The 13,889-nt window shown below is 51.4% G+C and overlaps 1 protein-coding gene across 2 annotated transcripts in view; it reads left to right on the forward strand.

Moving 5' to 3' along the window:
• The window catches only part of SCARB1 (scavenger receptor class B member 1), an 80,456-nt gene extending 69,765 nt beyond the window's left edge, over nt 1-10,691 (forward strand). The window contains exons 10-13 of one of the 2 annotated variants that reach the window (XM_060119375.1): nt 1,709-1,760; nt 2,662-2,808; nt 5,935-6,063; nt 9,730-9,818. In XM_060119375.1, coding sequence (XP_059975358.1) covers nt 1,709-1,760; nt 2,662-2,808; nt 5,935-6,063 — 328 coding nt within the window. In that variant the 3' untranslated portion in view covers nt 9,730-9,818. Of the gene's footprint in view, nt 1-1,708; nt 1,761-2,661; nt 2,809-5,934; nt 6,064-9,729 lie in introns of both variants that reach the window. The other variant, XM_060119376.1, reaches the window with a different exon arrangement.
• The last annotated feature ends 3,198 nt before the right edge of the window (nt 10,692-13,889 follow it).

The raw sequence follows: 13,889 nt of genomic DNA on the forward strand, positions 1-13,889 counted from the left end.
CTCAATTTCACCTGTGGGGAGTTCATTCAGATTTTTGACAAATGCTGCTCAAGCCGGCAGTCTCTCTGGGTGGCTGGATTCTGCCTGCCAGTGGCCACCACCCTGATGTCTCTGGGCCTCTGTGTTCCCATCTGTTCGGAACCAAGGCCACACAGCTGCCTGGCTGCCCCTGTGGGCTGGGATGGTGGTCTCAAGGGTGGTGGTCTAACAGCAGTGCTTATCAGCATCCCCGAGGGCCGTTGAGGAACCCATGTGGGAAAAGTCCAGAGACACCGCCGCCCGGAAGCAGAGCTGTCTAGCTGTGACTTGTCTGAGGAACTTTTGTGCTCTTTGCTCACAAGATAAGGGCAGCAGGGTTGCACACGCTGTGCATTCAGTTTACATCAGTTCTTACAAACTCAGATGAAAGAGGCTGAAGTGAAGGGGATGTGCCGTTGTATTTCCAGAGCGTTCTCTGTGTCTGTGTCTGTCTCTGTAGGTGATACGGTGTAGATTCATTTCACTGCACAATACTCTACTGAATAAGCGCTTTTTGAGAATTGTGATTGAGGATTTTGACCTTTTGTGCTGACTCTGGTGCCTGTCCCCTGAGAGAGTGCCAGCTCCCCTCCAGCTGTGCCTTCTTTAAGCAGACCCAAGAATGGTGACGTTACAGAATACTTGTTTGTGCAGTTGTTTGCTGGCATTTGACAACAAGACAACAATAATAAACATCGAGCAGTATATGTCTTTTTTTTTTTTTTTGGCTGTGCCACACGGCTTATGGGATTTCATTTCCCTGAGCAGGGATTGAACCCAGGCCACAGCAGTGAAAGCCCAGAATCCTAACCACTAGGCCACGAGGGAACTCCCCTAGAGCACTTTTTATATGCTGGGTATTTTTCATGGTGTCGCGTTCCGTCCTCACTAGAGCCCTGTGAGGAGTTCCATTATAATCCCCATTTTACAGAGGAGGAACAGAGAAGGTAAATAGCATGCCCAAGGTCACACAGCTATCTAGTAGCTGACTGTGTCGGGGGTCCCCAAGACCACTCTCAGGTTTGATGATTCACTGGGAAGACTCAGAGGACCCAGCGTGTAGTTAATAGTCACGGCTGTGAATTATTACAGAGAAAGGATTCAAAACATAATTGGCAAAGGGAAAAGGCTCACAGGGTGAAGTGTGGGGAGACCAGGCACAGGCTTCTAGAGCCCTCTCCCAGGAGGGTCACACCAGGACACGCTTCATTCCCCCAGTGACAACTTGTGACAACATGCGTGAAGTGTCTCCTACCAGAGATGCCCAGTAGAAACTCAGCACCCAGGGTATTTACTGGGGGCTGGTCACGTAGGCGCCTTCTGCTTGGCATGGACCCAGATTCCAGACTCCCCAAAGGAAAGCAGGTGATCAGCATAAACCGTGTTGTGTGTTAGCTGGGCGTATTGCCATCCTGAATAAAATTGGGATTCTGTTTCTAAAAAAGAACAAATGGATATCAGCTAGGTCCCTGGCAGCCCCTCCACATAAGAATTTTTCATTTAAAAAGGTATTGTTGGATTGTCAGGTTGCGCCCCGTCAGGAGATGCCCATTCCTCAAGCCCATGCCGATCAAGTTGCTGCAACATCAAATCCCTCCTGACCCTGGGGCTTCCGATCACAGGTCCAGAGCTGTCTGATCTAAGACACCCCGACAAAACTTCTCACTTGCTTGGTCTCGCTTATTTCCAGACAAACTGGGAAGATCGAGCCGGTGATTCTGCCACTGATGTGGTTTGGAGAGGTAAGGCTGCTTCCCTCTCCCTGGGTACTGGGCACCCGAGGGGGTGGTGTCTGGTGCCTCAGTGAGGAGTTGATGTGGGCATTTGGGGCAGGAGGCTGTGTGTGGTGGGGAGGCTGGGCTGGGGTAGCTGGACTGGGTAATGCAGAACAATCTGTTAGAAACTTCGCCCTCTCCAAGCACTTTATGTCAATTTTCCCACTGGGTTGAAAGGATCACATGAGATGAGGAACACAGGAGCTGCATGAAACTGTAAAGTCCCTGGTCAGGGTATAAAATAATTTTGTTAATGCACGTGGCCCCTTCTCCTGAGATGAAGGGAAGCTGGTTTTCAGGGTGTCAACTTGTTATTGAAATTTCTTCTCTCCCAGCTTTTCAGGGTTCCTTCTGGCTTAGCTCGTTTTAAATCAGGGTGAGCTAACAGCTGGAACAGACAGGCTCCAAATGTGAATTTCACTTCCCACTCACATCACAGTCTGATGGGGGGCAGGCGGAGCTCTGCTCCTCGCAGACATTCAGGGACATCCAGGCTCCTTCCATCTTCTGGTCCTGCCCTCTTGGAGATCTTCAGAATCCGTCTCCATTCAGTAAATTGGGAAAGAGATGGAGAGAATCACATGGGAGCCAGGCGTGGAAGTTGTAGCCTCACTGTGCCCCCATCCCATTGGCCAGAACAGGTCATATGGGCCTGCCTAGCTGCAAGGGAGTCTGGGAAGTGTAGTCCTGTTGTGTGACCCCAGAGGAAATAGAGGCATGGCTGGTTCCACCCATCGCATGCTTTGGCCAGTGGGCTTGAGATGGGAAAGGGGTTGGGGGACAGAGGGGTGTGGTGTGGGGTGGCGTCTGCACCCTCAGCCCACAGTATGTGGCACCAGTCCATTTGTTTGTCCTTCTCCTTCCCCAGAGCGGGGCAATGGAGGGTGAGACCCTTCAGACGTTCTACACCCAGCTGGTGTTGATGCCCAAGGTGCTGCATTACGCCCAGTACGTGCTCCTTGCCCTGGGCTGCGTCCTGCTGCTCATCCCCATCGTCTACCAAATCCGGAGCCAAGTAGGTGGTGGCCAGAGCGTGGCCGGGGCCGAGTGCCCCTTGCTTGCCTGCTTGGGGGAAGGAGGGGCTCAGATCAGATTCCCCAGCCGTCCCTTCCTGCTGTGCCCACGGACACCTTCAGCCTGCAGCCCACCTCGGGCGGCAGTCCTAGGTCTCTGCCTGGCTGGGGAGCTGTTGCTGCATCCTTGCTTCTGTTGCATATTCTGTTATCACTTCTCTGCCTATTCTGGGAGGCCTGGGGGCCCTCCCTTGGAGGGGCTGCAGGTGGTTTTGGATCATGAGACCTGGTACTTGAGTGGTTTGTTCTTCAAGTCAGCAGCTGCTGGCTTTCAGGCTCTGGCAGGTACAGGGCATATGAGAGTGAACAAGGCAGTTCCTACTCCGGGGGAAGTGGGGTGCGGGGACTAGCATTCTAGTTGGAAAGACAGGTGGAAACCAAGTAAATAAACAGAAGAGATGATTTCACCGATGATAAGGATCATAGAAAATGTGATGGGCTTAGGGCACTGCTGTCTGATACAAATACAACATGAGCCATGTGTGTGATTTTAAATTTAAATTTTCTAATAGCCACCTTAAGTAAAAGGGAATTAATCTTAATCATATCTTTTATTTTATCCGAATATATCCAAAATATCAATATGACCATGTCAACCTGGAATCAATATAAAAAATATAATTTTTTTACATTTTTTTTCGGGTTAAGTCTTTGGAATTCGGTGTGTATTTTACATTTACATCAGGTCTTGACTGGGACTCGCCCCTTTTCAAAGCCTCAATGGCCATATGTGGCTACCAAGCTGGATACCGCAGCATCCAAGGAGGCTGGCGACAACTATAGAGATAAGGTCAGAAAAGGTTTCTCGGAAGAGGTTGAATTTAAGCTTAGAAGTGAATGCTCAGCACAGAGTCAGGGAAAGAGTGCTCCGGGTGGAGGAATGGCCAGTGCAGAGGCCCTGAGGCAGGGGCGGGTGAGGTGTGTTGGAGGCTCCCGCAGGGCCAGGGTGGCTGGAGGGGAGTGGGCATGGGGGCAGCGGGGGAGGAGGTGGTGTCTGAGAGGCTGACGTAGGTCATGCCTGGTCCTGTAATGCAGGGTGAGCATCTTGGAACTGATTCTGGGGGTGATGGGAAGCTGTTGGAAGCTGTAAAGGAGAGGAGTGACTGGGTCAGTTAACGTGTGGCCACTTGGTCTTCAGATGGGAGAGCGGAAGCAGGGGGACCAGTGAAGAGGCCCAGGTGAGCGAGGATGGTGGCTTGGACCAGGATAGGAGCAGGTATTTGGGGAAGGGAGCACAGATGGAGAAGAGCCCTGAAGAGCCAGCCCTGGGGCCTCTACCATTCAGAGGCAGGAAAAAGAGGGGGCGACAACAAATACCCCCCCTTTTTTTGGCCGCGTTGTGCGGCAGGCAGGATCTTAGTTTCCCAAATAGGAATTGAACCCATGCCCCCTGCAGTGGAAGTGCATAGTCTTAACCACTGGACCACCAGGGAAGTTCCAACAAATACACCTTCTTGATTTGGCATCATTCATTCATTCATGGCATTCACTGACACCTTCATAGCTTATTGGGGGGGGTCACTGTGCACAGTTTTGGGGATACAGACATGAGTAGGATGTGAGGTCTGGAGACCAGGGGGCTTTAAGCAAGTTACTGCCGTCACATGGTGACAAGGCCTGTGGATGCAAGGCCCCCGGGGCAGCGGGGATGGGTGGGCAGCTACCTGGTGGACAGGGGACACTGCTCAGTGGCAGGGAGTCTTGAAAGGCCATTTTGAATCCATGAACCAGAACCTCCCCGCCCCGGGTGCCCCCTGCCCCCCGAGTTGTCCTGGAGCCACAGGCCTCAGCCTCGGTCGGGGGCTGCCCAGCTCCCCTGTTGCCCCTCGGGCCACCTGCAACGCCCGCTTTCTTGCTTTAGCTCTGGCAAACAGCTTTTTCTCTTTTTCCTCTTCCTCGGAGGCAGCTTGCACGCTTGCTTGCTTGTTTGCTGGGACGAGGATAAACCTTTCCAGGCTCGTAACCTGGGCTTTCAGACCCTTAACCTGATTTCCCTTCCAAATTCCCAATCCTTTGGGGGAAAAGGTTTGCACTGGTGTGAGGGTACCAGGGCCTCTGGTGTTTTGAGCCCCCAGTGAATGCTGGGGGCCCGGTCCTCTGTCACTGCCCCAGCCAGAGCAGAAGGGAACTCCCTAGGGTTTTTGGAATGAATTTTGCTGGGAGGACACAGGGGCCGGGAGCCCTAGCCCCCAACCCGTGGATGCCTCCCTGGGGCCAGCATCACCGTGGGTTTCCAGGAAGGAGGCGCAGGGGAGCAACCGGTGAGGGGCTGGACCAGACAGCCTCTGCCCTCTGTCTCTCCTAATGGTCCATCAGAAGGGGGAGGGGGAGGGGGGGGAGGATGCACAATGTGAAAGCTTCCCTGCTTCACATCCCCCATCCGCGTCCCCCAAATCCGATAAGAATATCATTGTCTACTGACCATGGTTGAGGCACCCTCCCCGCAGGTTTTGCTGGAGGCCCAGTCCTTGAAATTTATCCCATTATGTATTTTTTGGTTTAGCAGGGGTTAGGCCTTACGTGTTTTTATGTATCTGTCCTGATAGGGGAAAAAAAAAAAAAGAATGGCATGTCATTAAACTCAACGTATTTTAATTTCTCTTCAAAGACATTTTTCTTGTCAAGTCATTCTTGAAAGAAAAAAAATTTGTTTTTAGACAGAAATGTCGCTGTTTCTGGTCGATTTAAAATGCCACCTACTAGCCCAGCCAGTAGAGCGTGAGACTCTTAAAATGCCACTTGCGCAACTCTCTGAGTCTCGGCCAATCCACCTTGCCCAGCATGGCCCATCTCCCCTCCTGGATTCGGCCTAAATTTTCAGGCTGACAAACCCTTTTTCAGCTCAGCTTGCCCGTCTGACCAAGTGCGTTTCCTGAAGATGCTCGTATTTCTGTCTTTGGTGAAAGACACCATCACTCCCCAAATCTCAGCCAACTCCCGTCATTAATGGTGGTTGGACTCTACAATTCTGTACCCCACCCTCTGCTTTTTGAAAATCGGAGAACCGTATAAAAACCGTGTGTGTTCAGCTGCAACGTCAACTATAAATTAGCTTGGTTATCTTCTAGGAGAAGTGCTATTTATTTTGGAATAGTAGTAAAAAGGGCTCAAAGGATAAGGAGGCCATTCAGGCCTATTCTGAATCCCTGATGACATCAGCTCCCAAGGGGACTGTACTGCAAGAAGCAAGACTGTAGGTGGGTACCAGGTAACACCTCTCGCCCCCCCATCCCCTCCCATAGCGAGTAGAACTCTGGCGGTTTGAAACGCTTTGGATCTTACACATCTCTTCTCACCTGGAGTGTCTACAGATTGAAAATACGTCTTTGTATATTTTGCTGTCTTCTTACGTTCCGAGGGATCCCAGGCGTGGTAGGCGATGGAGCGTGACTAGTGGGCTGGCATCTTATTTGCAAGGTTGTCTTAGAAAGGCAGGATCGAGGTTTAGGTCTCAGCTGCTTCTCAAACCTCTGGTGCCATATAGACTCTTCTGGGAAAGTCTGCGAAAAAATGCAGATCCACGGACATCCTTCTAGACCTCCTGGAATAGCATCATGGATGGGGCCCAGGAATCTGTATTTTAATGGCCCCCTAACAGGATTCTGATGTAGATAAGTTTAAATAAATCCGGATGACTGGCCAAGAAAAAAGAATTTAGGCATCACCTGGGCACCAACTGTAGATCTAGGACTCGGTCTGAGGGTATGGTTGCCATATTGAGCAAAAACAAGCAAACCACCCCAAGAAACAACAGCAACAAACGGATGCTCAGTTACGTGTGAATTTCAGGTAAACAGTGAATGATTTTTAGCCTAAGTGTGTCCCATGAAATGATCAGGACAGGCTTATACTGCAAAACTGTTTGTTGTTTACCTGAAATTCACATTTAACTGGCAGCCCTCTTTCATCTGGCAGCCTACCTGCGGGAGACGGAGGCTAGTGCCTTTGGGGGTTCACCTCCTGGGCTGTGTTCCTTTAGGTCTGAGGTCTTAGGAGAGCCGAGTCCCCCCAGGGGATGTGACAGGCAGAGCTCTGGGCCCTACAGTTGGGGTTTGGGCAGGGGTGAGTCGCTCTATGGTTATACCTCTGATTATAGTTATTTTGGTTTCTGAAAAATGTGCCACCCTCTCCAGCTTCTGGGGCTGGGCCTGCTCGGGTTTAAATAGCTTTCTTGAGAGCCACAGGCTGGGGATGAGGTGACAGCCCTACTCTTTGGGACCAGTTGGCTGCTTCCAGTTTGCTTCGATTGCCAGGGCTGGAGGAGGAGATAAAATAGAACATGGGCGCTGGGCGTGGGTGTGTTTGCTGGCAGGTACTGCCAGCCCTGCAAGGAGTGGGAGGGAGGGACTGCTGTGTCCCCAGCCAGGCTCTGGGGGGCTCCCCCTGCCGATCTGGGCATAAGAGAGCCCGACCACGTCAGGGCTGGGTGTTAAGGGGGTGTCTTCCTGAGCTTGGGGGGCAGGGTGTCCTAGCTGGAGACGAGGCCCCCGTTGCCTTCCTCTCTCCCAGAATTCCTCTTGGGATGCCTTTCTTGTGTACAATTTGGCCTCATTGGCACCCCTGCCCCCTTGCAGCCACGATTCCCTTCTGCAGAAACTTGCTTGGCGTTCTTGCGGTGCAGGGGTGGGGTCTTCAGGCACAGAGATGGGGGTTATTCGCTTTTAGCACAGATAGAGCTGGTGTTTGTGAGGTCTCAGCCCCGTGGCTGCACCTCCCTGGACACAGCCAGGGTGTCCTGCTCCCCGCCCCCCCAAAATAAAAATAAAACAAAACCAAAGTTGGAGCCTCTTCATGATTTTACCAACAGAATCCAAATGTCAAGTTATTAGGGAAGGTTTTGATTAAAGAGGTGCTACTGCCTTGTCTTCTGGAAGGCAGGTCAGCCTTTGGCCCGGATGAGACCCCTACCCCCGGTCACGTGTACTTGGGGAAGGCAGTGTCCTGGAGTGTCCTGTCGGGTCTACTTTAGGGGACCAGGCACCTGGGAAGCGGCGGTGGTCCTGGAGACCTGGAATCCCTGCAGCTCGGCCTCCAGCCTGTGCTGAGTCCCTGGGGGAGGTCCTATACCTTGCCCCGCGTCTGGGCATGGGGGTGGCCTTGAGGGGCTGCTTTGCTCCAGGAAAGGGAGGACATGGGGCTTCCACTAGCCCAGAAGGGTGTTTTTATGTGAATAAGAAAAAACAGCCCCTCTGTGCAGACATGGCCTGCTTTAGGGCTGAGCGCTTGGCAAAGAGAGTACAACCCATTTATACCCACTTGGCTGGGTGCCCTTGTGCCGTGAACAGCCTGGACAGTGGTACTGGGCAGCCCTTCAGTGACATGTTCCAAGATCTCTCTTGCTGTCTCATGAATCTTTCTCTCATTAATTCCAAGTCCTCATTCCTCAGTTAAACGGAAGTGTATTCCTTGAGGGTTTGTACATGTGTCTTCCTTGGGAAGGCAGTTTCCCCTTTGCACTTTTTTTTTTTTTTTTGCGGTACGCGGGCCTCTCACTGCTGTGGCCTCTCCCGCTGCGGAGCACAGGCTCCGGACGCGCAGGCTCAGCGGCCATGGCTCACGGGCCCAGCCGCTCCACGGCATGTGGGATCTTCCCGGACCGGGGCACGAACCTGTGTCCCCTGCATCGGCAGGCGGACTCTCAACCACCGCGCCACCAGGGAAGCCCTCCCCTTGGCACTTTTGAGCGAGGCTTTCTCCAGTCGTGGCTCTCTGGGCCCACATCGCTAAGAATCCCCCCACCCTGACCCCCGTGCTGCCTCTGTGTCGGGGTGGGTGTCGGCAGGGGCGCACACCCACCCCCCCTTGCCCCTGGCTGGAATGTGGCTCGGTCCGGGGAAGCCTGAGCTCTGTCCCCGAGGAAAGGAGTCAGGAGTCCTCCAGCCCTCCCCACCCAGAGTGGGGTTTGATTTACCCCACCCCGCCGTGAAGCAGGCCCCTGGGGGTTGTGAGTAAGGCCCAAGAGGGTAGGGACGTCTCGGGTTTTCCGACCACAGCTGCTGGGCAAGGAAGCCTCTCCATTCTTCGAGGGGAAGGAAGACAGAGGGCTTCGGGGGATGAAAAGTTGCCCCCAATTCTTATCATCATGGCTGCCTTTAAAATTTTCCTTCAATTGAGAAACTTAAACATGTAAAACTAGATGAACTGCACGCTCTGAGCTCCCTCTCACCCAGACTCAACAATCCTGCTAACATTTTGTCCTATTTCACCTTTTCCCTGTGTGTCCTTTGCCCCTCTCACCAAGTCCCACTGCCCCTCCCCCTCTCCCCAGAGACATCCATCGCTAGGATTTTGGTGTTTGCATGTTTCTTCCCCTCTAAATCTGTATATATGTATCCGTGAACGATAGATAATTTTTAAAAAGCTTACCTCCGTGGTGTCCAACTCTATGAATCACTGCGCAGCTGGATTTACCCTCTTCAGTTTTCTGTGTGACAACTGTGTAGGTTGACTACCATCTCATGACTCTGTCTTTTAAATGCATTCGGATATCCGTGGACATTTAGGTGGTTTCCAGCTTTCCTGTGTTAACGATATTACTTATATAAGCCCTGGACTCCTTGCTCTGACCTTCTCACTGTATTAGGCAAGTCTCTTAGGGTCTCAGTTTCCCCATCTCTAAGATGGGTGAGAGCAGGGCAAGATGGTGTCTCGTGAGATGAGGAGACCCTTTGTAGTGGAGTCCCAGGAGTCTGTAGGTCACTCCAGTCTTCTCTCATCTCGAGCTTGATAGTGGGGGGGGCTGCAGATGGGGGCTCCAAGGGGGGTTTCCATGCTGCTGGAGGATGTATAGGGGCGGGTCCGGGGTCTGGGCGGGGCTTGGTGGGCGGGGCTTAGTGATGCAGCCCCTCCCCTTTTCTCCACAGGGTCCCAAGGATGCCGCCAGCCAGCCCAGCCTGGCTACTCAGCCAGACCAGCTCACCAGCCCCTACACCCCGCTTCTTCAGGACTCTCTCAGCGGACAGCCCACTAATCCCAAAGTCTGAGCCACCCCCTGCTACCACATGCCTGTTGCACACTGCACACACCCCCAGCACGTGTCCACGTGTGTGCACAGGTGTGTGCAGACACTCAGGGATGGAGCCGCTGCTGAGGGGACTTGGGGAGAGGCTCGTCAACAAGGACTGTTCCGGAACCTTCTCTCCAAGTGATCCACAGGCCCGACCACAGGTGTTGTGGGCACGGGGTCCCCTCCCTTGGGTGAGCAAGCCTGGGCTCTTAAGGACTCAGGTCACCTCTCCCCAGCGGTCTTCTCAATCAGTCTTGAAACACTGCAGCCCCCACCTGGTGGTTCGCCCAGGCAGGACACGGCCTTTACTCCGAGGGGCTGGCCACTGTCCCGAAACCTAGCCCAGGAGTGCAGACTGCTTGTGCCCAAGCCAGGTGGGCCGTGGGCCGTGGCTCAGCGCCCAGCCCGGACCCAGAGCTGTGGCCACTGGACACCCATCTGGGCCTCAAAACGGAGATGCCTCCGACCGCAGCCTTAACTCCCTGCAGGATCGTGATCTCCCTGAAGTCTACACAGGCGCCGGATTTGGGTGTCTGCGCCCCTTCCCTGCAGCCTGAACTGACATCCTCATGTATGCTGAGCCGGCCACTCCCTGGCCAGGGTGGCGGGAGCCTGTGCCCCGAGCCGCCCCCAACCAGGGTCCTCAGCTCTTCGGTGCCAGGGAGGAGGTGGAGAGGCCCCGGGTCCATCAGCCTGGGTGTCTGGTCGGGTGACCCGTCTGCCCGGGGCTTCTGATCTCTGGGGCAAACCTCTGTCTCTTTTCTACTGGAAGAGAAATGAATTTTATCATCTTTTAAAAATAATTCACAGTTGAAATAATAAACCTTTTTAAAAAGTGACTGATGGAGTCTGTGACAGCCTGTTTGAGGGGGGACGGGAGGGCTCCCTGGGAAGTTCTGGGCTCTTCTTTTCTTAGCCAGTAGCTCCTTTCTGGTTAGTGCCATGAGTGACTCTCAGGGACTGGGCTGCAGACTTGCCTTTCCCTTGTTTTAAAATTTACTTATTTATTTATTTACTTATTTATTTTGGGCTGCGTTGGGTCTTCGTTGCTGTGCGCGGGCATAGATGTGGTGAGCGAGGGCTACTCTTCGTTGCGGTGCGTGGGCTTCTCATTGCAGCGGCTTCTCTTGTTGCGGAGCACAGGCTCTACGTGCGTGGGCTTCAGTACTTGTGGCGCATGGGCTCAGTAGTTGTGGCTCGTGGGCTCTAGAGCGCAGGCTCAGTAGTTGTGGCGCACGGGCTTAGTTGCTCTGCGGCATGTGGGATCTTCCTGGACCAGGGATCGAACCAGTGTCTCCTGCATTGGCAGGCGGATTCTTAACCACTGCACCACCAAGGAAATCCCTAAAATTTAAACTTGTGTATATCTAACATTTTATATAAATTCTGTGTGAATTCAGTTCTTGTTTAGAAAGCATAGCATCCACGTGGACCACTACCCCGACCCCCCTTTTGATTGTTGAGCAGAATTCCATCGTAGGCACGTACCACAGGTTTCCAAGCATTCATGAGTTGAAGGACATTTCAAATGTTTCCAGTTTTTGACGATTATGAATATAAAGCTGCTACAAACATGAATGTACAGGTTTTTGTGTGAACATATATTTTCTTTTCTTTTTTTTTTTTTTGTTTTGCTTGCTCGATCTTAGTTCCCTGACCAGGGATCGAACGCGGGCTGACGGCAGCAAAAGCCCCGAGTCCTAACCACTGGACCTCTAGGGAATTCCCAATTTTCATTTCTCTTAAGTAAAATACCTAGGGGTGAGAGTGCCAGGTCATATGGTAACACGTGATATAGGTCTGTGTTTAACAATATTCACAGTAGCTGCACCATTCTGCATTCCCACCATCAAGGTATGACCGTTTCACCTGCTCTGCATACAGGCTGATACCTTAGTACTTCCAGTTTTTAAAAAACTGTCGTCATGTGTAGTGGTATCACACTGTGTTTTTTATTTGCATGGAAATACATCTCCTAATGAGATGGCGATTTCCTCTTCACCCCCAACGAATTTATGTATCTATGAATGACTGTTACTGCCAGGATGCGACCAATTTTGTCATCGATTCTATTCTTATTTTGTATAAGTGCAGAGAAGCCTTGTTTACGTAAGTAAATAGCTGGCAGTGGAAGGAATATCCTGATAGAGTCACTCAATTCTTATACTGCTGAGTAATGGGCAAAAATCAGGTGACAATCTGTCATCAAAAAGTATTTTTACTGATTTATCAGCTGATACGTCCATCTGACCTTTCTTCACATTTGTAGAAGGCAGCAAAGTGGAAACCACGGACTTGCAAAAGAACTGCAAAAAGATTACTCAATCTTTAGATCAGTTCTCGAAACCAGTGTTTGGGAGTGTCCCTCAGGTCGGGGCTGGAGGGCTGGGGAGAGCTGCGCCTGCCTGCTGCGGGGTCGGGGGCCTGGGGAAGGGCGCCTGCCGCCTGGCCCTGATCCCGGGGAGACCCGAAGGTGAAAAGCGTTCCCCAGCTTGAGTCTGATGACCACTGAGAGGATTGTTGACTTTCCTGTGTCCAAGCCGCATCACAGACACTTGGAACTTTTGCATTCAGCCCTGCCTGCTCATAAAGAGAAAAAAGAGGCAATCTCCATAAAGCATTCTGGTGTGTGTGTGTGTGTGTGTGTGTGTGTGTGTGTGTGTGTGTCCCAGGGGAACATGGGAGGTGAATTTACCCTCCACATGTCTCATTGTGTGAGCATCTTGCTTGTGAACATCTTGGCAAGGTTCAAGCTGATTTTTGGGGTTTTTTTTTGGTACAACTGTGGTCCCTAAACCCAGCCAATGACTTCATCCAGGGCTCAGAGGGAAACTGCCCTCTGGTCCCACATGGGAAGGACGGGCTGTGAGGCCACCTTAAGGGACATGGCCTCAGGTCTCCTCGTGGCCTCAGGAATTCTCAGGGGTGTCTTTGACCCTGAGGCTTGATTCCTACCCTCTCACTTTACACCGCAACCCCACCCACTATGTGACTCTGCTAACAATATTTTTTTATTCAATTTGATCCACCTTTTTACTTAAATTTTCTTTTAAAAGAAAAATTTTCTGTAAAAAGTTTGTTTCTTTTGAAAAAGCAGTTTTATCTGAACTTGTGGGTCCAAGCGGCAAGTTATATTTTTCTAGTATCCATGAAAATAAATACTTAACTATGTGGAATCTAAAAAATGAAACAAACTAGTGGGACTTCCCTGGTGGTCCAATGGTTAAGGCTCCCTACTCCCAATGCAGGGGGTCTGGGTTCAATCCCTGGTCAGGGAACTACATCCCACATGCCACAACTAAGAGCCCGCATGCTGCAACTAAGACCCGGTGCAGCCAAATAAGTAAATAAATATTTTTTTTAAAAAAACCACTAGTGAATGTAACAAAAAAGAAACAGACTCACAGATGTAGAGAACAAAGTAGTGGTTACCAGTGGAGAGAGGGGAGGGGGGAGGGGCACGATAGGGGTAGGGAACTAAGAGGTACAAACTACTGTGTATAAAAAAATTAGCTATAAGGATATACTATACAGCACAGGGAATACAGCCAATATTTTACAACAACTATAAATGGACTATAACCTTTAAAAATTGTGAACCACTATGTCGTACACCTGCAACTTACATAATATTGTACATCCTTTACCTCAATTAAAAAAGAAAAAAATATTTAAAAAAATACTTAACTGTTAAAGCTTAAAGATGTTCCCCCAGGTGCTACCAGACCTGCCCTATTTGAGAACACTTCACTGTGCCTATCGTGTCCTGCACTCCCTCATCTTTCCACTCTGCCTGTGGAATAAGTGTGTGGAAGGTTCCCCTCCTCTGTCTGGCTCAGTCCTGGCCGTCATCAAAGACTCAATTCCAACCACGCCCCCTCCTCCAGGAAGCCTCCCTGGTCACTTCTGCTCACTCAGCTCTCCCCCCTCTTGGAATTCCTGGGTTGCTGCGTCTGTACCCTAGATGATACTAGAATGTTCTAGAATACTACAAGTCCTAACTCCAGTTGCTGGAGC

The sequence above is a fragment of the Mesoplodon densirostris genome, chromosome 15 (assembly GCF_025265405.1).
Source record: "Mesoplodon densirostris isolate mMesDen1 chromosome 15, mMesDen1 primary haplotype, whole genome shotgun sequence".
Lineage (NCBI taxonomy): Eukaryota > Metazoa > Chordata > Mammalia > Artiodactyla > Ziphiidae > Mesoplodon > Mesoplodon densirostris.